The sequence below is a fragment of the Apium graveolens genome, chromosome 2, assembly GCF_009905375.1.
Source record: "Apium graveolens cultivar Ventura chromosome 2, ASM990537v1, whole genome shotgun sequence".
NCBI classification, from domain to species: Eukaryota; Viridiplantae; Streptophyta; class Magnoliopsida; order Apiales; family Apiaceae; genus Apium; species Apium graveolens.
Window position 1 is genome coordinate 240,086,354 of NC_133648.1, and position 23,998 is coordinate 240,110,351.

The 23,998-nt window shown below is 35.2% G+C and overlaps 3 protein-coding genes and 1 long non-coding RNA gene across 5 annotated transcripts; 3 read left to right on the forward strand and 1 right to left on the reverse strand.

The window, feature by feature from the left end:
• The first annotated feature begins 9,289 nt into the window (after positions 1-9,289).
• LOC141708233 (heat shock protein 83-like) lies at positions 9,290-12,428 on the forward strand. Its single transcript, XM_074511751.1, has 3 exons — positions 9,290-9,641; positions 10,151-10,431; positions 10,677-12,428. The coding sequence occupies exons 1-3, from the start codon at positions 9,377-9,379 to the stop codon at positions 12,228-12,230; spliced, it is 2,100 nt and encodes a 699-aa protein (XP_074367852.1). The 5' UTR covers positions 9,290-9,376; the 3' UTR covers positions 12,231-12,428.
• Positions 12,429-13,153: 725 nt separating this feature from the next.
• On the forward strand, positions 13,154-18,519 carry LOC141708234 (uncharacterized). 2 transcript variants are annotated; one of them, XR_012569419.1, is made up of 2 exons: positions 13,154-15,220; positions 16,730-18,519. XR_012569419.1 is itself a non-coding variant. In XM_074511752.1 (2 exons), exons 1-2 carry the CDS (start codon positions 14,674-14,676, stop codon positions 17,177-17,179), a joined length of 933 nt encoding a protein of 310 aa, XP_074367853.1. In that variant the 5' UTR covers positions 13,590-14,673; the 3' UTR covers positions 17,180-18,519. The 2 variants fall into 2 exon arrangements, 1 of the variants encoding a protein (XP_074367853.1); XM_074511752.1 differs by having other exon boundaries at positions 13,590-15,220; positions 16,794-18,519.
• A 1,510-nt stretch (positions 18,520-20,029) lies between these two features.
• Positions 20,030-20,951, forward strand: LOC141708236 (uncharacterized). The gene is made up of 2 exons (XR_012569420.1): positions 20,030-20,198; positions 20,749-20,951. It is a non-coding gene; the product is annotated as an uncharacterized LOC141708236 (long non-coding RNA).
• A 385-nt stretch (positions 20,952-21,336) lies between these two features.
• On the reverse strand, positions 21,337-23,212 carry LOC141708235 (small ribosomal subunit protein eS10z-like). The gene is made up of 5 exons (XM_074511753.1): positions 23,103-23,212; positions 22,957-23,005; positions 22,323-22,602; positions 22,108-22,243; positions 21,337-21,610 (listed from the first exon to the last, which is right to left on the reverse strand). The coding sequence occupies exons 1-5, from the start codon at positions 23,187-23,189 to the stop codon at positions 21,536-21,538; spliced, it is 627 nt and encodes a 208-aa protein (XP_074367854.1). The 5' UTR covers positions 23,190-23,212; the 3' UTR covers positions 21,337-21,535.
• Positions 23,213-23,998: the final 786 nt, after the last annotated feature.

Genomic DNA, 23,998 nt, shown 5'->3' on the forward strand with positions numbered 1-23,998 from the left:
TGATTGAGTTTGTTATTTGATATGATCTGAAAATTTGGAATCCAATTATTCTGTTTCACACATTTAAATTTGAGTTGATTCCATTGTTTAACTAATCTCGTGCTTAGTATGAACACATTGCATAAAGATACAGCTAACAATGAACAGCTTAGTAGATTTTCCCAAAGCGTAACTAATTTACCAAGCCAGTCATGAACTCAGCTGCTTTTTTTAATATTATTTTTTAATCTTCAAATGCTCTTACCACCTTGCATTGTTAGTTAAAGAGTCATTTCTTACAATATACAAAGACATGAACCCATTCATCTTCCCCTGTTTACTGTTTTAGAAGCCTGTAGGGACAATGATTTGAGCATTTCTAATTACACAAATCAAGTGCAAGGATGTGGTCTTGTAAGTGTAGTTTTATGGATGGATATAATTATACAAACGCCTCTGCTGATATGTCTCTCAGTCACAGAACACCTAGATGTTACTCCAATCCAACTTTAGCCTTATCCTGTCTATAAAATTGTGTACTTAATTAAGGCCAAAAATTAATATTACTCACAAGTCTGGCATGATTAATGGGTCCAGAATTAGTTGACTTGGAAAATAGCAGGGGCTGTATGAAGAATGAAGAGATTGACATGATGATCTTTAATATATTAGGCTGCTCATAATCAATCTTGACTGATCAGTTATTATCACACTTATGTTTACTTGTAGAAAAAGCAGATGACGATATCTAGTGCATATAATGTATAACCAATCTATTGTAGTAGGTTATAATTGGATGGTGTTGTCATAACCAGTTAGATTGCAGTATTTTGCACAGTAAAATTTAGAACTTTCAGTTAGGACCTGAATGTATTCCAACTTGAGTGAGGAGACAGACTTTGTGTAGACTTGTTTAGGCCCCCTTTGGCTCCGACCAATCCTTGCAAAGACATATTATCATGGGAATGAGATAATGTTTGTATCCCATATCATCTAATATCTTAATTACTTTCAGTTCCATTTGTGAAACTAGGTTTTTGTGTGGATTTGGAATTTAGTATCCTCTAATTTATTAAAACACAAACATTTGTTACATTTCATGTATTCCCAAGATCAGTAACATAGTTACCTCACATTTATCATATCTCTGAGTATCACACAGTATCGTTTATTAATTACTTATTAATTAGTATTAGTAGTACTATAAAAGAGTTGATCTCTGTCAGATCTCTTTTTCAACTTGTGTCCTCCCACCTCTTCAACTTCGCATGCCCAATCCAATGATTTTTAAATATAATCAATCATGTAAACATTCAAAAAACCTACTTACAGTTTAGATATTAAGAATTTAACAGACCAGAGGCCACCGAAAGAGCCCATAGTAGAACTTCTCTAGTGCAGCACATAATGAAAATAAGTGTGTATATGTATATACAGCTGGAAGTATTGGTATACAATCTGTAATTCTTTGTTTACTACATATCTTGGAGGTCTAATTTTATAATTAGACGTTGCGTTTAGTATGTAAGGAATTCTTATTTTGTGAAATTATTTGTTACTTCCCTTTGAGTTAGCCAATTGCTGGCATCAATTGGCTATAGAGCCTTGATAGTCGGGGTTTAATATGATCTGAAGTTCTGGCTCTAGACCCATTGCATCTACATTTTCATTTTTCACCGCTTCCTTTATTATTTTTTTATTTTTTTTTGGGGGGGGGGGTGGTGTATTAATTGGAAGCCTACAGGGCACTGGGCTTCAGTATTTTCAATCAATATAAACCAAGGGGTTTTCTAGGAGAATTTTAATTGGAAGTTTATAGGAAACTGGGCTCGAGTATTTTTCAATCAATTTAAACCAAGTCATCCTGTATCATCTAAATAATTAACAATATATTGTGGGATCCTAGTTTACACACACCCGCACACAGGCTTATACAAACACTTCTGTTGAGATTAATCTGAGTCACAGAATACCTGGATACTACACACAGGCTTATACAAACACTTGTGTTGAGATTAATCTGAGTCACAGAATACCTGGGTACTGCCCCAGCCCTAATTTAGTTGTTTTATTTTGTCCCTGAAGTCGACTCCCTAAATAAGCTAGTAAAAATTAATGTAATTGACAAGTTTGGCATAATGTACGGGTTTAGAATCGGTGAACTTGGCAAGTAATGAAGAATGCTATTTGTGATGATGATTTACATGTAGGCAGATAGTCGAGAGAGCAAACATATGCTACAGCATATCGGACGTGGTGAATAACCGCGGACATGTTAAGTGATCCCCTTCATTTACACTAAAAATCTGCAGGAAATAACTAGGGTACAGTATACTATGTCAAGGGTCTGCTCCGGACCAGAACCCTTGCATATATTAGGCCTCGTATAATTGAGCTTGACTGAACACAGCTAACAATATTTGGCAATAATTAGTAGAAACTAAAACTTTTATTTAGGACCTGACTTTAGACTATATTGAGTGAGAGACTGCACCACTACAAATGGCCCTGACATACTAAAATCAAGGTGAGACTGCACCACTAGTAGGTGAAAGATGACATGAAGTGTTTTTCAATATCTTCCTAGCTCTCTTTATTTTCTGCAGCTGCTGAATTCTAACTTTGATCCACTGCAAAGCACAAACTCAAGTTATTCTTCCTATTCAACTTGAGAGATGTAACTAACTTACTCACTTCACGAATCGATGAAGGTAGTTACTCACTGCACTGTGTCTTACCCTGAGCTGGATTTTTTGCTGGATAAAATGACCCCAGGGTGATATTAAACATTAGCTGCCATGAAGTACAGCTGTTTTTGGTGCCATAATTCACATGATTATGATGCGTCCCAATCTGGGCCTGTTTTCAGGCTCAATGATGTCTCCCAATTTGGGCCTGTTTTCAGAATCACATCGCAAACATCATATTATCAGCTTCAGATCCCTGATACCAGGCTTTTAAGCCAGCTCTGGATCCCCAGTTTGATATGATGTCATTTTGGTTCCTACGAGTAAAGTTAAGGCACCCAGCCAATTTCCCTGCATCATCAAATTGAAATGAGTTTGGTAAACACAACCATACATATCAGAAGATTTATGAATGTTTTGATATGAGTTTATACATGTGTCTTTTGACACAGTTGATAGAAATTTAACTAGTTTCCTTCCATTCCACGTTTATGATGTACTTTCATGATACAGAAGATCTGAAGTAATCCTCTACATCGAGGATTATACAACTGCGTGCTCACGATCTCTCCGATGAAAACCGTAACATTATAAATGTTATTTTATTCATAGAAACCCCCTTTTATCACGATTTTTATGATTAAAACTCATAACATTATAAATATCATTTTGATCATATAATCGCCCCCCCCCCCCCACTTATTTCTATTATCAACATGCAGTAAACATCTTTTTATTCATTTCAAACACTAATGATCTATCATGTATGTTTTTTTTCCCATTTAATATACAAATAGTATATTTCTTGACACAATTCGGCTGGCTGTTCTCCATCTGAAACAATATTATTGGCTCTAAGCAAGGCCTAACCCCGCAAAATAAAGTAGCATAAGTACAAAATGTAGTGCGGCAATTGGCATGCAAAGTTGGCGCAAAACATCATTTAATTCCTATGAAAATAGTAGTGAAATTTTCGATTTTTAGATTCTAAATCCCTAGAGAGATTTATATTTATATTTTTAGGCCCGTTACACCATATTTTTTGCCGAATATAATTTTACACAGCAGGGTAGAGACAATATTTTCAAATTATTTTAAGCATTCTAGCTAAATCAAATAAATTAAAATAAACTACAGCAGGTATTAGTACATGAATTAATAGCTAATTTCAATATAAACAGCTATAACCCGTAACCGTAGTCAGTAATATAACTTGAAGAGATAAATCTCAACATACAAAATAGAACTTACATTTCAAAATAAACAGTAACTTGCAATTGGATTTATTTATATCTAGTGACATAATAAATGATAACTATGATCTAAAAGAATGTAATTTCCAAAAATAAGTGTATCCAAAATATATATATATATATTTAAAGTAAAAATATTATTTCAAACCAGTGCTATATTTTATTTAAAGAGTTGAGAGAATTACAAACCACTCTCTTATTTGTAGCTAGAACCACTAACTACAAGCCCAAGATCAATCTTAAAGAATTAGGCAGAAGTTTTGATGAAAATATATTATATTTCTGAGATCTGATTTGATACAAATCTGCTCAGTACATTTTATAGTAGAAATAAAATATTCTAGATAGTTATTAAATGCATAAGTCTACTCAGGTTCCATATATAGATAATAAATGCAAAAAACTACAAGAACTTTCTAATGCATGAACCTATAGATGCATAATTAATATCTCAACAGTTCCAGAATCTTCATAGAGTTTGCACAAATTTTCAACACTCCCCCTTTGTGCGAACTTCGGAAACCAAACCAAGTTGTGCTCGAATAAACTCAAATTTCGCTTTTGGCAAGGCCTTCGTAAATATATCAGCAAGTTGTTCGTTTGTATCAACTTTGATGAGGTCAATTTCTTCTTGCAACACTTTCTCCCGTATAAAATGATAGTGCACTTCGATATGTTTAGTTCTTGCGTGAAATACCGGATTTGAAGCTAGACGAATCGAACTCATATTATCACAATATAACTCCACTGCTTCCATTTTAGAGTGAGAAATATCCTTGAGCAGTCTCGTTAACCATACACACTCCTATGCAGCAAGTGTCGCAGCATTATATTCTGCCTCTGTGCTTGATAACGCAACAGTAGCTTGCTTCTTGCTGCACCATGAGATTGCAGCTGAACCGAGGTCAAAATTGTATCCAGAAGTAGATCGTCTTGATGAGGGATCACCTGCCCAATCTGCATCAGTAAATCCACTAAGTAGAATCTCCGCTCCTTCTTTATACATCAGCCCATAATTCATTGTGTGCTTAAGATAGCGAAGTATCCTATTAGCTGCATCCAAGTGAGGCTTCCTTGGCTTTTGCATGAATTGACTAACAACTCCAACCGGAAATGAAATATCAGGCCTTGTGATTGTCAAATATATTAAGCTCCCAACCAAGGTCCGATACGTTGTTACATTCTTGAGCTCTTTTCCAATATTAGCTCTTAACTTCAAATTCTGCTCCATTGGAGTAGCTGCTGGCCTGCAATTAATCATCTTAAATTTCTCAAGAATCTTCTTAGCATACTGACTTTGAGAAAAAAGAATACCTTTCTTGAACCTTGATACCTCCAAACCAAGAAAGTGTTTCAATTCTCCTAGATTTTTCATCTCAAAACGAATAGCAAGTTCATTTTTCAACCTGTTAATTTCTTGCTCGTCATTACCCGTTATTATCATGTCATCGACGTATAGTAACACTAGAACGTGCACCTTCGAATCTTTCTTTATAAATAAGCTAGCATCAGCACTTGAGGAAACATAACCACAAAATGTTAGATATTGAGCAATTTTTCCAAACCAGGCCCGCGGAGCTTGTTTAAGCCCATAAATTGCTTTTTTTAGTCGACAAACATAATTAGGAAATTCCTTTGATTTGAAACCTGAAGGCTGCTCCATATATATTTCTCTATCAATATCTCCGTAGAGAAATGCATTCTTTACATCTAGCTGCCAAAGTCTCCATCCTTTTGAGGCTGCCAAAGATAAAGTAGCTCGAACAGATGTCATTTTTGCCACTGGACTAAAAGTTTCCTCATAATCCAACCCATATTTTTGAGAGAAACCACGGGCCACAAGCCTCGCCTTATACCGATCAACACTTCCATCATTTTTACGCATCACTTTGTAAACCCATTTGCAGGAAATCGGTTTTACACCTTTAGGTTTTGGAACTAGATCCCATGTCTCATTCTTGTAAAGTGCTGACATTTCTTCTTCCATCGCAGCTTCCCAATTCGATCTGCCTTTAGCATCTTCATATGATGTTGGTTCGGAATCATCAAATGGGCCAGCAAAGAAACACTCTGTAATTTTATCATAATCAGCTCCTATAGTATAATCCTTGTACCTTTCATTTCTTTTACGTATTCTTTGCGACATTCGAGGCAGCTGATCACTTCTTTGATTTCCATTATCTTCTTCATGATGTGCTTCACTTTCACAATCATTTTGAGGTACGATTGGACTTCGAGGATTTGTTTTGTCTTGTACATCTTCAAATTCATCATTTGACTGATCTGCAAGCTTCGTTAATATAGGTTGTACATAGTAAGACGCTGCTTCATCAAAGACAACATCTCTTGATGTCACAACCTTGCGTGTTTCAGGATCCATACATCGCCATCCTTTTCTGTTAGGATCATAGCCCACAAACACACATTTCTTAGCCTTAGCATCCATTTTAGTGCGTAGCTGATCAGAAACATAAACATAGCATGTAGAACCGAAGATTCTGAAATAAGAAACTGAGGGTTTCTCATTGTAGAGAAGCTCGTACGGAGTTTTCATATTGATCACTTTTGAGGGCAATCGGTTTATTACATGACAAGCACACTGCATAGCTTCTGCCCAGAGTTCTTGGGGAAGACTTTTTGAATGAATCCAACTTCTGCTTACCTCTTGTAAATGTCTTAACTTGCGTTCAGCGACCCCATTTTGCTGCGATGTTCGTGGACATGTAAATTGTCTTCTTATTCCATGTATCTCACAGAATTCAGCAAACTGGTTTGATATAAATTCCCCTCCATTATCAGTGCGCAAGCACCTTATCCTTATTTGAAACTCCCCTTCAACCTTCCTCTTGAATTGTTTGAAGATTGAGAAAGTATCGGACTTCTCATTCATGAAGAAAACCCATGAAAACCTTGTATAGTCATCAACAATTACAAGCATATAGTGAAGACCGCTATAACTTGCTGCGTTGCTTGTTAATAAATCAGAATGAATCAGCTGCAAAGGTTCTGTACTTCTTATTGAAGATTTTCCGAATGGAAGACGATGTGCTTTGCCATATTGGCATCCTTCACACACAGCTTCATGATGAAAACTTCCCAAATTAGGCAACCCGTTAACAATGTTATTTGCTGAAATATTTTTCAGCTTTTCATAGCTCACATGAGCCAAACGAGCATGCCACAGTGATGCTTTATCTTGTCGGCTTGTCTTTTCTACAAAAGCATCACTTGCCATCAAAATATAGAGAGAATTAACTTTCTTCCCCTCCAACACTGTATCAGCCTCAATACTTCTGATATTTTCCAAAATCTTGACATCATTTGGGCCAAATAAAACATATCTTCCAGAATTTGAAAGCTGAGATACAGAGATCAGATTTTTTGTCATACCAGGGACATGATATACATCATTTAGAGTGACTTGTCCAGCATTTGAATCCATGGTCTTCATTTTAACATGCCCTTCATTTTTCACAGGATGAACTGAGCTATCTGCTGTCATAATTGCTTTGTTTCCCTTGTGTTCCTTCTGAGACGATAGTAGTGAAATGTCGCCTGTTACATGATGAGAGCAACCGGAGTCAATGATCCAATCTCGCGAGTAATCGATGGTTGCCATGCCTCCTTCCAAAGTGCCTCCATCACACGAAGTCAATGCATATTCTTGAGAAAAATTTCCTGAACTGATTGTCTCCGTAGAAAGGCATGTTTCCCAATCACGATTTCCATCTTCATTTGCAGAGATGTTAGCATTTTCTTTGACAATTCTAGACCTGCAAAACTTCTTTATATGCCCAAATTTGCCACACCTGTTACATATAATCTTCTTCCTTGCCTCATACTGTGAAGCACCTGAGTTCATCTCCTTTTGTTTAAAATTATTTCGTGGCCAGTTTCTTTGTTCATTTGAATCCTTGAGTCTCCATTGCTCCTCACTGCCGGAACCCTTTCTTTTCCAGTCATTCGTTTCTTTAAAATTATTTGCCTTCCAAGTCTTATAATTATGATTGTTATACCTTTGTTTTCTAGCAAACAACGTGCCATCATATTCAGAAATTGAAGCTTTCGCCATTTGCATTGCAAGAGCTTCTTGATTGGTTAGCAGATTCTCCAATTCGACGATGCTTGGCTGATTTGCCCATCCCTGGATTGAAGTCAAGAATGGGGTGTACTCCTTCTTTATGCCACGAACAAGATATCTGCGCATTCGTGCCTCCTTGATAGGCTCGTCCGGATCAAGCTCTGAAATTTCAGCACATAAACTCTTTACTTTTTGAAAGTATTGAGCAATTGTCATGCTCCCTTGGTTTGTATTCGCTAGTTCATTTTCCAGAAACTGAAGTCTAGCAGTATTTTTCCTGGTAAACAGCTTTTCCAATGTGTCCCAAACGTCCTTTGGAGATTCCTTATCTCGGATGTGATCAATTAGATCTTTGTGAATAGAGCCTCGCAATGCAAACAACGCTTTTCCGCATTTAATCTTCCATTTCCTTCGTGCTTCAGAATTTTCAGGACTGTCCGGAGGCAAATCTGTATCACCACCATCGACAATATCCCAAAGATCCTGTCCTTGGAGATACGCCTTCATACACATCCTCCAGTATTGATAGTTGTTGTTCGTAAGTTTCTCCATCCCGAACTGATTTAATGCTCCACCATTGATATCCATCTGTTCAAACTTTTAAAAAAAAAACAGGAACTGGCAGCTGCACTTTGTTTTCTGCCTAATGCAACTTTTCTGACAGCAAGCAATCTTCACAGTTCAGCTGATAACACAGCTCTGATACCAAGTTGAGAGAATTACAAACCACTCTCTTATTTGTAGCTAGAACCACTAACTACAAGTCCAAGATCAATCTTAAAGAATTAGGCAGAAGTTTTGATGAAAATATATTATATTTCTGAGATCTGATTTGATACAAATCTGCTGAGTACATTTTATAGTAGAAATAGAATATTCTAGATAGTTATTAAATGCATAAGTCTACTCAGGTTCCATGTATAGATAATAAATGCAAGAAACTACAAGAACTTTCTAATGCATGAATCTATAGATGCATAATTAATATCTCAACAGTTCCAGAATCTTCATAGAGTTTGCACAAATTTTCAACATAAAGTTGATTCTATTCTATGTTAATGATGAAGCATTGACATATTTTTAATGAATGAAAAATTATATAAAAAAAGCTTAAATGTAAAAATCAAATGAGATTTAAAAAGGAGTAATATAGAGTGATAATCGGGCTCTAAAATAAGAAAAGCCAGCGTAGAAAGATCCAGAACGTCACAGGTCCAGAACCTCCTGGAACCCATCCAGACACTTCCACTCTCACATATCAATCCACACCCCCTATATATACACACAATAAACCCCTCTCTCTCCCCATTCACAAATACACACATCTCTCTCAGCACACAAATAAATCTCTCTCGTTCAATTCCTGTTATAAAACCATGGCAGATACTGAAACATTTGCGTTCCAGGCAGAGATTAACCAGCTATTGAGCCTCATAATCAACACTTTTTACAGCAACAAGGAGATATTTCTACGTGAACTCATCAGCAACTCTTCTGATGCGTTGGACAAGATCAGGTTCGAAGCACTCACTGATAAGTCTAAGCTCGATGCTCAGCCCGAGCTTTTCATTCGGATCGTTCCTGATAAGGCGAACAACACTCTCTCTATCATCGATAGCGGCGTTGGAATGACCAAAGCCGGTATGAATACGATACTCACAAATTATATTGTTTTTATTTTACTACAAACAGTAAAGTTTTTGTTGTGTGCTTGGTGAATTTTTACATTATGCATGTATTGTTTTTGATTTTTTTAATATTATTATGTTTGATTGTGTTGATTTGTGCATAAAATTAGCTACAAACACTGAGATCATCTGTTTTTTTTAGTGATTTTTTGAGATTTCTTATTGTATATTAGGTGTTTGAGATTTTTAGTGATTTCTAATTGTATTTTTAGTATTATTATGGTTTTAGTGATTGTTAATTTATGTATGTTGAGATTTTATGTTCACAAATTTGATAAAGATCATACTCGTGTATTTAGTGCATTATGCGGATTTGTTCAGTGATTTATATCAAGTAGGTGATTAATCTGTGCGAGGCTAAATAGTTTGTACTGGAACATGATATGTAATTGTACGCGGAACTATAGTTTAGATTGTGGTGCTTGATTTTTTTGTCCTGTTACTGATGCGGTTGTTTTATAGATTTGGTGAATAATCTGGGAACAATTGCGAGGTCTGGAACCAAGGAATTCATGGAGGCGTTGCAGGCTGGTGCGGATGTGAGTATGATTGGGCAATTTGGTGTAGGGTTCTACTCTGCTTATCTTGTTGCCGAGAAGGTTATTGTGACTACTAAGCACAATGATGATGAGCAATATGTTTGGGAGTCTCAAGCTGGTGGTTCCTTTATGGTCACAAGGGATGTAGATGGGGAACCACTTGGTCGGGGTACTAAGATTACTCTCTTCCTCAAGGAAGATCAGGTACTCAGCAACTTGTTCGTGCACATTCCTGTATCCATTTTTGTAATTTGTTATTATGTTAAAGACCCAATTGGACCAGACGTTTGGTATTATATATTTACCGTTGACTTAACTACTGAGAGTGCACAAATTTGAAAGCATTTTCAAATTAGTATTTTCTCTGTGACATGATTTATTGATCACTGGTGTATATTTTCCCCAAATGCTGATATTTTTTGCATGTTTAAAATTTCAATGTTGTGTAGTTGGAGTATCTAGAGGAGAGGCGTATCAAGGACCTCATCAAGAAACACTCAGAGTTTATTAGCTATCCAATTTATCTCTGGGTTGAGAAGACAATTGAGAAGGAGATTAGTGACGATGAGGAAGATGATGACAAGGAGAAGAATGAAGGTGATGTGGAAGAAATTGATGAGGAGAAAGAAAAGAGTGAGCCTAAGAAGAAAAAAATTAAGGAAGTCACTCATGAATGGGAGTTGGTTAACAAGCAGAAGCCTATTTGGTTGCGTAAGCCCGAGGAGATCACTAAGGAGGAATACGCCGCTTTCTACAAGAGCTTGACTAATGATTGGGAGGAACATCTTGCTGTGAAGCACTTCTCTGTTGAGGGCCAACTTGAGTTCAGGGCCATCTTGTTTGTGCCAAAGAGAGCTCCGTTTGATCTGTTTGACACCCGTAAGAAAATGAACAACATCAAGCTTTATGTTCGCAGGGTGTTCATTATGGACAACTGTGAGGAGTTAATTCCAGAGTACTTGGGTTTTGTTAAGGGTGTTGTTGACTCTGATGATTTGCCTCTTAATATTTCCCGTGAAATGTTGCAGCAGAACAAGATCCTTAAAGTCATCAGAAAAAATCTTGTGAAGAAGTGTATTGAGCTGTTCAATGAGATAGCTGAAAATAAAGATGACTACACTAAGTTTTATGAAGCCTTCTCGAAAAACTTGAAGTTGGGTATTCATGAGGACAGTCAGAACCGTGCAAAATTGGCAGACTTACTCAGGTACCACTCCACTAAGAGTGGTGAAGAGCTTACTAGTTTGAAGGATTATGTTACAAGAATGAAGGAAGGCCAGAAGGATATATTCTACATAACTGGTGAGAGCAAGAAGGCTGTCGAGAATTCTCCCTTCTTGGAAAGGCTTAAAAAGAGGGGATATGAGGTTCTTTACATGGTTGATGCAATTGACGAGTATGCTGTTGGACAGCTTAAGGAGTATGATGGCAAGAAGCTGGTATCTGCCACGAAGGAGGGCTTGAAACTTGATGATGAGACTGAAGAAGAGAAGCAGAAAAAGGAAGAGAAAAAGAAGTCTTTTGAGAATCTGTGCAAGACCATCAAGGATATCCTGGGTGACAAGGTTGAGAAAGTGGTGGTTTCGGATAGGATTGTGGACTCTCCTTGCTGTTTGGTGACTGGAGAGTATGGTTGGACCGCCAACATGGAAAGGATTATGAAGGCTCAAGCTCTCAGGGACAGCAGCATGGGTTCTTACATGTCCAGCAAGAAGACAATGGAGATTAATCCGGACAATGGAATCATGGAAGAGTTGAGGAAGAGGGCCGAGGCTGATAAGAACGACAAATCAGTGAAGGATCTGGTGATGCTGCTTTACGAGACAGCTCTATTGACATCTGGCTTCAGTCTTGATGATCCTAATGTCTTTGCTGCAAGAATTCACAGAATGCTAAAATTGGGGCTTAGCATCGAGGGGGATGAGGAAACTTTAGAGGACACAGAGATGCCGGCACTGGAGGAAGATGCAACTGAGGAGAGCAAGATGGAGGAAGTGGACTGAGGATCACAGTTTCTAATGTAGTTCCTGGGTAACGAGTACTTAGTTTTGGTATAGGCGTTACGTAAGAGTTTGCTGTTGAAAACCTTATTATCTGTTATATCATACGCTTTGTTCAAGGTTCTCTATGTAGTGTCTATCTTGATTTTATGTATGTTTAAGACGTAGCAACTACTTCACTTTATGAATGGGTTTTCACAAGTAACTGTGTTTCTAATTTTTCTTTTGTGCCGTCATCTCGGTATTTGTTGACATCAGAAACATAGCATCAAGTTCAAAAGTATGTTGTATATTGGCAGTACAACAAATGTGTGAACTGCCATCCATATTAAGCAGTGATCCTAACATAACAATGTTAGGCTGCCTTTACTGGGTGGGTTGTCCATAAGTTTGGACTTCTCTCCACTTTATACGAGGTGGAGCAACAAGGTATTTGCAGTATTCTGCTGCTCTATGTTTGTTTCAAGTTAAGTTTCTTAAGTGCGCTCATGGAGTTGAATTACGTGAAACCATTCTGTTTCAGTAGAGGTAAAAGGAAGGGTTGGGGTAATTGTAATTTTGACGGGTATACTTGAAAGAAAATTAAGGATATACTTGGAGCATTTTTAACCCATTACACTATTTTGATATAATTTTTATATCAAAATAATTTAATTTCAACTCAACAACACTAATTTTATATCATTCATGAATTATTACTAAAACATAAAAGTAAAGTTAAAAATAATAAAGTAGTGAGATACAAATGAAATAAATTTATTTTATTAAACGAGTATAAAGGTTATATGTATATATACAAAAATTCTAAAAATGTAGTGTGATACTAAATTTGGTATAATTTTTTGTGTAACACCAAAATGGTGTAATTTTTAGAATTGGGTTGAAGAGAAGTTTTACATTAAAATAATATAAAAGTGAATATTTAGAGATGGGTTGGAGATGATTTTGGAAGTTCAAACCTACTCTATTTTACTTTCCTGTATATTTGGAAGGTTAAACATATTCTATTTATAGTTTGGACGACTCCTCATTGTATATGAGGTGAAACAGAACGACACTGCAAAATTACATGTGAATTGTTGTGTTGCTCTATGCTTGGTTTCGAATCTGTCCAAAAGAATGCAGACGAGAGTGTTTATTGGTAAATGTAAGTTAGTGGGTACAAACATTTTATTAACAGAGAAAAAATGTTTCAAAAAAATCTCGAGATGGAGTGCAGCAGAGTCAAGAATGTGTGAGAGGAGTTAAAGATATGAATGATATTACTTGTGCCATGTGGACAAATACACGTCCAATATAAAATAAATTATTACTAGCCTATCAACATAGAGTAAAATAAATTGGTTAGTCGGTTAGTTAAATGACAGCTACATTGTACTCATTTGAGACTTAATAATTAAGAAAAATATTTCATCTCTTTTTCTCTCATGTCTCTCTTAACTCTCTCTACATTTCTACTGCGATATTCATCTCATATTCATAATATTTCACTCATTATCATATCAGAGCGTAATGGAAACTTAAGTATCGAGTAATCGTAGTTAGATCTTGAAATTTGCATCGATCTCTTGTGAAATTTTTACAGGTTTTATCTTCAAATTCCGCATTTTCTAGGGTTTCGATTGAAGATAATTGTGTTTTAGTATTGAATCACATCTCTAGATTTGATACTTGTTGATTCTGGTCTTCAATTGAGATTTCATTTAATTTTACTTGATTCCTGGAGTATTTGTTGTATTGCTTGATTGATTGTTAAAGATGAGTAACTGAAATTCAGGAAAATTACCTCGCACTTCTTATGCTAATGTTGTGTTGAACAATAACAATCAAAATGATGATGTTTCTGAACATACTGGCAAGAGTAGCAAGACTAGATCTCAAGATTTACCTAATAGTGATGAAGTTTCTATTGAGTCAAACCTTCATGCTTTGTATCTTCATAGATCATCCAGGTCTAGTTTTAATCTCTAAGAAACTCACTAGAACTGATAATTTCGATCCTTGGAAGAGGTCGATTACTATAGCGTTGTCAGCTAAGAACAAACTTGGAATTGTTGATGGTACATATCCAAAACTTGATGAAAATTATGTTCTACGTTCACAATGGGATAGAGTCAATGACATAATAATTAGCTGGATCCTCAATACGGTTTCAAATAAAATCAGTAATGGTATGGATTTTATAACTTCTGCACAAGAGATGTGGACAGAGTTACATGATCAACTTTCTAGTGTGAATGTGCATAGAGTCTATCAAGTTTTGAAGGAGATAAATGCTTTGGAGTAACGAGACAAGTCTGTAGAAATTTACTATCACGGGCTTAAGAATTTGTGGGATGAATATGCAGCACTAGAAGTTGTCATAGCTTGTAAGCGTGGCTGTAAATGTGGTTCATCTAAACTACATGAAGAAAGAGAGCAGAGGAAGAAATTGCTTCACTTCTTGATGGGACTCAATGACACTTTTTCTATAGCTAGAGGCCAAATTTTTATGATGTCACAATTTTCAAGTATATCTCAAGCATTTTCTCTTATCAAGCAGGATGAGAAACAAAAGCAAGGGTATCAAATTTCTTCTCCTTTTGCTGCTCATGTCACACAACCTGTTGTGAAGAGTAATACAGGGTCTTCAGATGTCAATACTGGATTCAAGGCCTCAGGACAAAAGTCTGTTCTCAAATGCACCTATTGTAACAAAGAAGGGCATGTCAGGGAGTTCTGTTTCAAGCGTGTTGGCTATCCAGACAAGAAGAAAGGAAAGAATAAACAATCTTCTCATCTTGGTTTTCGAGCTCTTTCTCAGCCAAATGCTAGTGCAAATCTTGTTGAAAGTGTGCCAACACCTAATTCACAGAATAGCTCTAGCCATACAGGGAATTTTACTCTCGAGCAAATACAGAATCAAATGGCTCATATGAATCAGCTGATGATTCACCTGATGAGCAAGAAAGGAAACATGAGTTCACCTGAGGATCAGGTCTCGTCTATGACAGGTATGGCTTATTGCCTTAATGCTTCTATTCCACAAAATTTATCTACAATGTGGATCATTGACACTGGTGCTACTCACCATATGTGTTCTAATAAGGATTTGATTTCTAATGTGGTTTATTTGTCACAACCTTTTGAAATTACTTTACCCAATAAGCATATCATTTCTATTCATCAATCTGGTACAGTGAAACTTAATCAAGACATTATTCTGACTGGTGTGTTGGTGTGTTATTTGTTCTAAGCTTTACTTGTAATTTGTTATCAGTCTCAAAATTGACACAAGATAATTCTTATCTTGTCAATTTTCTTTCTCAATCATGCCTATTTCAGGACCAGACAAGTTCTAGCTACTGGTGATCTTCATGATGGCCTGTACTATTTCAATTCTAATCCAGTTGTTCATAAGGTTTCAATAATTTCTTCTTCACATGTTGTTGTTCACACTATACAATCTGTTATTTCTGTTTTAAAGTTGTGGCATCTCATATTGGGGCATCCATCTGATGTAGTGTTGCAACATATAAACTCTATCAATTTGTCTGGTTCATCTGATGTAAGAGTGTGTCATGTTTGTCCACTCTCAAAACAATGTAAACAGTCTTTTCCCAAACATAATTTTTCTCATGCTAGTAATGTTTTTGACTTGATTCATATGGATGTATGGGGACCATATAGTACTGCTACTATTAATGGTGCTCATTATTTCTTGACATTGGTTGATGATCACACTAGAGCAACTTGGATTTTCTTGATGCCTAACAAACAATATGTTTATACTATTTTTCAGAATTTTCTGGTTTATTCTCTGAAATAGTTTAATAAGTCTGTTAAAGCCATAAGAACATACAATGGCACTAAGTTCTTTAACTCTAATTTCAACACTTTGTTATCATCTTTAGGCATCATTCATCAGTCATCTTCTCCCTATACTCCATATCAGAATGCTAGAGTTGAAAGAAAACATAAACATCTCCTTGAAATGGCTAGATCTCTTAGGTTTCAAGCTGGTCTACCTTTAAATTTTGGGGTGAATGTGTTTTTACTGCTGCATATCTTATTAATAGGCTGCCAACTCATGTTCTGAACTATAAAACTCCTTTTGAGGTGTTACATGATCAAGTTCCTGATTATTCTTCTCCCAAAATTTTTGGTTGTTTGTATTTTGCATCTATACATACACAAATAAATTTTCCCCAAGAGCTATTAGATCCATATTTCTTGGTTATCCAGCTAATAAAAAAGATTATAAATTTTATAACCTTGAGACTCATTCTATATCTGTAAGTATACATGTTGTGTTTCATGAGCATATTTTCCCTTATCATACACAATCTGATACTACTGCTAATAATCTAGTTTCTACTAGTTTTGTTGATTGGTTGTATGAAGCTACCCGTAGTCCTTTCATTAATTTTCAACCTCATTAAACTAGTGCTCCCAATTCAATAGCTTTATCAGATACCTCAAATGTTATTCATGACATATCTGACACTAGTCTACTTTCTCAGTCTTCAGACCACATTATTCCTGTCACATCTCCAGTTCAATCTTCTAACACTCATGTTGTTCCAGTCACACATGTTATTAGACAATCAACTCGGTCTGTTATTAGGCCCAACTGGTGGCAGGATTATCATGTTAATGTTCCAAAGGTGAACCTAGTGACACCTGTTATAAAGGAACCTCAACATTATTATCAATCTGTTCATAATCCAGAATGGATTGCAGCTATGCAAAAGGAACATTATGCCTTTGAGCAAAACAATACTTGGCAGTTAGTAGCTTTGTCCCCTGGTAAGAAAACAGTTGGGTGCAAATGTGTGTACAAGGTCAAATACAAAGCAGATGGTTCAATTGATAGGTATAAGGCACGTTTGGTAGCAAAAGGCTATACACAATCCGAGGGCATAAATTATCATGACACTTTTGCTCTAGTAGCTAAAATGGTCACAATTTGAACTTTATTAGCAGTTGCAGCAGCAAAAGGATGAGTCATTGAACAGTTGGATGTTAATAATACATTTCTCCATGAAGATTAGCAAGAAGAGGTTTATATGTCTTTACCTCTTGGATATATTAATACCACTGGCATATCTAATCTAGTCTGCAAATTGATAAAATCCATTTAAGGATTAAAACAAGCCTCTAGATGCTGGTTTGAGAAATTGACAAATTTTTTTACTCAAGTCTGGTTATGTGCAATCACAAACAGATCGCTCTATGTTCACATTTGACAAGGATGGTGTTTTTCTAGTGGTAGTCATCTATGTTGATGACATATTAATCTCAGGTAATAATCCGCAGGCTATTCAACATCTCAAGACTTTGTTAGATGTTCAATTTAGCATTAAGGGTCTGGGTAAACTTAAATATTATCTTGGTTTAGAAATATCAAGAACACCTGATGGTATTTTTGTTAATCAGCAAAAGTTTATTCATGATTTGTTGGACTCTGCTAACATGGTGGATTGTAAACCTCTATCAGTGCCTATTGACCCTTACTTGAAGTTGTTTGACAGTGCCAAGTATGGTCCTTTGATAGAAAATCCTTCAGTTTATAGAGCAATAGTTGGGAAATTACTCTATCTCAATTCTTGTAGGCCAGACATTACCTTTTCTGTTCAGATGCTCAGCCAATATTTACATGCTCCTAGAGAAAGATACTTTAAAGCCTTGACTAGAGTTCTGCGATATCTAAAATGGACAACTGGTCATGGACTTTATTTTCCAGCAAATAATTCACTTGTTGTCACCATGTATAATGACAGTGACTGGGCTGGTGATGCTAATGACATAAAATCAGTTGGTGTTTACTGCTTATTACTTGAAAATGTTGGTATTTCTTGGCGTTCTAAAAAACAGCAAGTCACATCTCAATGTTCTGCAGAATCAAAATATAGGGCCCTTGCAGATGCCTCCATTGAGCTAGATTATCATTTCATTAGGGAGAAGATCAAAATGGAAATTGTCAAAGTTATACAGATTCCTACATTACAAAACACTGCAGATGTGCTTACTAAAGAACTTGGAAATGTGACTTCAATTTGTTGGGGGGGGGGGGGGTACAGAACACTTCAAAAATGAGGAGGCTAAAGATATGAATATTGTTGCTTGTGCCACGTGGACAAATACACGTCCAATACAAAATAAACTATTACTAGCCTATCAACATAAAGTAAAATAGATTGGTTAGTTAGTTAGTTAGTTAGTTAAATGACAGGTGTAGTTTTCACATACTGTAATATATAAGATCCATTGCACTCATTTGAGACTTAACAATTAAGAAATACATTTCATCTCTTTCTCTCTTAAATCTCTCTTAACTCTTTCTCTACATTTTTACTGCGATATTCATCATATTCATAGTATTTCACTCATTGGCAATCAATTTGCAATATATCAGATCCATTGTACTCATTTGAGACTTAACAATTAAGAAATACATTTCATCTCTTTCTCTCTTAAGTCTCTCTTAACTCTCTCTCTACATTTCTAGGGTTATAGAAATGGACTAGACTACAGAGATCGAATCGAACGAAATATAGATAATGGGACTTGACTCGAGGATAATGGGACTTGATTCGAGGATAACGGGACTTGACTTGGAAATAAAAGTGTTATATGAATTGAGACTTGGGTTATCCGGTTTTAAAAGGTAAAAGAACCTGGGTTATAGAAATAGACTAGACTATAGAGATTAAACCGAACGAAATATAGATAATGGGAATTCACTCGAGGATAATATGTTTAAAATTAGAATTATTAAAAAATATTTTTATTACATTATATATATAAACCGGATCGGGTTATTACCAGATTGGATCGACCTAAATCCATATCCGCTCAATTTATAATCGGAATTTTCTTATCGGATCGGATCTTGAATCGGATTTTAAATAGGCCGATGCATATCCACTAAAATGGCTTCGGATCGGATCGGGTCGGATCAGATTTTTGCTCCATTGACAGGCCTAGTGGGGAGTTTGTAATTGAACCCTGGATTTGCATCATTAAAATTTCAAGTAAAATTTTTATTTAAACTATATATTTTTTCCCTTAAATTTTATTTCATCCGGATCCGGTTTTATAACCAAAACCGAACCGAGATTTTTTAAATCAAAACCGAAATCTATGGTTCGGTTGCGGTTCCGGTTTTCAATTTTAAAAACCGAAAATTTATGGTGCCAGTTTATTCATAAATCGACGCGAACCAGCCCATGTCTCCCATACCCTCTCCTATAAAATATTAGCTTAAATCTCGTGCGATGCACGGGTATCCTTTAATATTTAAAATTTTATTTATCTCATTATATTATAATTTTAAAATATATATATAAATTTATAATAATTATAAATTTGTAACAAAAATTATACGATAACCTGTGATCGTAGTTAAGTACGATAAATATACTATATCTAATAGTTTAACAATTTAGTAATTTAACATGTATATAACACTATTTTTTTAATAATAGGATAAGCTATGAGTGTAGTTTAGTAAGATAAATAAACCATGTAAAGTAGTTTAATAATTTAGTAGTTTAGTGGGTATATAACACTATATTTTTTTTAATACCCAAAATTGGGGAATAACTATTAAACCAAATTATACACCATTCTGATTATTATAGTATAATATAGATATAAATTTATCTACAATTTTGTTCAGTGGCGGAGGGAGATTAGGTCCAGACCCTCCCTTGAATTGGGCCAATTTTTTTTGATTATGCAAGCCAACCTCATCACTTATAAGCCCACTCTCACAAAACAAGCAACCTTTTACTTTCACTTAAGTTTGCAACAAACTCACGGGTAGAAAATAAAAAAAACAAAACTTAGCTTTGAGAAAAGAGACTGAGGGGCAGTGAGTGAGCAACGGAGTGGAGATAAACACAAGGTACGCAACGAGAAACACACCCCTTCTCCTTCGGTTCTTAAGGTTTTAACCTCTTCTTCCAGAGCCATTCAAACTTTTAGGTAATTTCAAATTAGCATATATTTGTGAATTTTTAATTAGATTTTAGAAAGTTATTTATTTTTTATTTAAATTGTTGTGATTTGGGAATTGTGATGTTTAATTAGAAAATTATTTACTTTTAATTCATATTAGCAAATTGCAGTCAGTTGGTTAATTGGGTGTTATTAATATTTGTGACAACTATAAATAGATATTATCAGTTTATGTTACAAAATGAAATTTCTTCGGTTCATTCCGAAAATGTGAGTGAACCTAGTGTTCATAATCGCCAACAAAATTGTGAGGAATTGAATGTTGATGAGTTGTCGATTGATCCCGGAAAGAGAAAAAATATTTTTTACTTACATGTTAATGACAGAGAAAAGGTCAGAAAATTTTATTTGCATAAGGGACCTTGCCAACGGAATATAATATTCTACTTATAGTTGGAAAAAAAATAATTATAATTTATTTTGACCCTCCCTCATTTTTTTTCCTGGCTCCACCACTGCTTGTATACTCCTCGTACAAAGCATCAAATGCTCAATACCTCTACATTCCTTTGCTTAGGGCTTCACCAAAGAGAACACCGGTGGTTATGGTGATTTAGCAAAAAAGAAGAGCACTGCGAAAAGTAGTTGGTATTTGCAAAGTAGCTACAACTACGATGAAAACCTTAGAAACTTGGAATTTTGAACATATCAAGCATTTTTATCTCAATTAATGTAGCCCGCCAAGTGTTTGCATATAATATGTTTTGTTCAGTTCTTACACAGAGGTGTTCAGTTCTTACAGAGGACAACACTTACAGTACCGTCTAATCTAGTTATCTTACGGTTTTGCCATCTCCATATGCATGCTGAGTATGGCCATTTATATCTTAATAGCCAACATCACTTCCAGTTCTAATCATGAACGCCACTTGGAAGGACTTGTATGTTTTTACAAACCATATTCATGATTATACATTATTCATACAAAACTAACAGTCTTGCACGTATTGTATGTGTTCCGGATACAAATAGTTGCCCTTGTTCCTGGCATGTTGAAACCAAGACCAGTAAACAGTCACCATAATTATTATGCACAGTATGAAGTGCAAATGGATCTTTGAACAAAAGGAAAAAAAATCAAATCAACCTTCATGCAACACATTCATCTCTAATGCATACTGCTACGGAAGGTAAACTGAATCATGCAAATAAGTTTGGAACACAATAAACTAAAGTATGAATACACATCTTACCATGACATGAAACTGAGTAAATTTTTAAAAGATGAAACTCATTTAATTCTTCAAGACCCGCTCTAAATTGTTTGAACCAACCCTATTTTCGAGAAACTACAACTTGGGCATTTAAGAAAAACTTGAACTAGGCGGGGCTCCTCCAAATCCTCCGGAGCCACGTCCAAAGCCTCCCCTTCCAGAACCCTGTAAATTTTCATCGGCATATTAGCACATCAGTTAGTACCAAGTCAGCTGTTTGATTAAAAACTTGAAAACCAAATTAGGTTTAAAAAAGGTGACTCTAGCAACTTATACGTGCCAGAAACATTGTACAATTCCAGACCCAGCATCATATTTTGAAGAAATAAGCCAACTACAAAGTTGTTGTGACAGACAATGGAATGAATGACACAATGATGAATACATAGTTGTCCAATGTTTACCCTTTTGTTCGTCTTTAGAGAACATCATTAGTTTGTAAATGAGGATTGGAAATGTGACAGAGATGTATAAAATGTCAGTTTAGTTTAATAATGCCAATCATCATCAAAAGCAAGGAAATAAGAGATTACAATGACAGATAATGGTCCCATAATCAATTTTATAATCATCTTAAAGAATTTATCAGGTAGAAGCTCTGGCTAATCAGTAGAGCAAAGATTCAATGAAAAACAATAAGCATATCTGGGAAGATAATTTACCCTGAAAGCTGGTTGATAGTCAGCTGGAGCTCCACCCTTCTCACCACCGAATTCACCAGGAGGCCCTCTTGGTCCACCACGATAACCATCCCTATCACCAAACCTGGGTCTGTCTCCTTCAAATCTTCCAGGGCCACTATAGATATCCAACCAATTAGATCATACCAAAACACAAACACCAAAAACAACAATTACAAAAAATAATCAAACATTACCGTGGACGATCACCAGGTGGACCACCCATGGGGCGACCAAGTGGCTTAGCAGACTTCTTCAAAGTCGAAGGCACAATGTCTGATGGAAGGTTAAGATAAGTCCTGAGGAACTCAATCCCGTCATTTGTGAGGTACCAGTAGTAATGCATCCAAGCAAATGTCTCGCGAACATACTCCTTAGATTTAAAGCTCTGCATCAACTTAATCACTTGCAGATTCGGCACATCAATATCAGGGTGCTTTGCCAAATTGTAGTCTTTCTTAGCATAGCACACCCCCTCTGTTATTCGTATCACACAATATCAAAACATTACATCAATTATACAACCCACACTACCCCTATCCCTATATAAATGCCCATCACCATCCCGACATTTCTATGTTCAAATTTCACGATATTTGACTTCTAATCTATAATTACCAATTCACGGTTTTAGCATTACAAACTTCGTAAATTTAAAGTACACCACACGAAACCTATCGAAATTATCTGGCTACATCGTATTAAAAAATTCCGATATACAATATGTAACACACATATATACACGTACAAAAACACATTTACACACAAAAAAAAACCACAGAGACGCGCATATAAAGATAAATACATATAAAAGCATAGAAAATGACGAACCTTGAAAGAGGTATTTCGAGATTTCACGGCGATTCTTCTCCGTTATAATCTGAAAATAAAAATAATAATTATTATTAATCAATTGGATATATGTACAATTATTTATAAAGCGATAGACACAGATAATATAGAACTGAAAAATTTACCATGATTGATGAGAGAGAAGCGCCGGAGATGTGATAGATGTAATTGGGGGCAGCAGAAGAGAAACTAAACCCTAGAAACTCAACCATTTTATATTTTTTTTTGGGTTTATTGGGCCGGATTTTAATTTTTGTCATTCTTGCACGAAATGGGCTTGGCCTGATTTTTGAACCATTATATCATTAGAGTGACAGGTCCACGGCCCCGCAGAAAGAATTAACATGTAAAAATAAAATATAAACGCAGAATTTATATTTATAACTTTTCTATTGGTGCGTCTTAAAATATATTCTTTTACTAATTTAACAAAATTCAGTTATATGGACATGTATATCAAATTAAAGTAAATCTGTATAAATTTTTTAAGATAATTTAATAATATCAAAGTAGGCACTAAAATCACAGTCCCATATCACTTTATTCACTGATCTTGAAAAAATATCATTTTAATCACGAAATCATATAAATATCAAATACATAACTCAAAATATGTGATAAAAAATAAATATAATTTTTTGTTGAGTTCTATACATTTATTTTCAACGCAATTACAATCAAGTAAGATATTGTGAATTCTAATATTTTAGCTAATATGTATTTAAAAAAATTATTTACTATTTACTTTAAACTTTACAATTATTTTATCTTACTTAATTAAAAATAAATAGTAATTAAAAGTTTTAATATATATATAATCTAAAATACTACAATTCATAATTTTTCATTTGGTTATAGTAGTTTTGAAGAAAAATATGTAGAATTTAACAAAATATTTACTTTCTCTTCACATTTTTTGAGGTATTTATTTAATATTTATGTGACTTTATTGAATAAAATGATATCCCGTTAAGATTTGTAAAGAAATTAAAATATTGTATTCACTTCAGTGACCAATTTG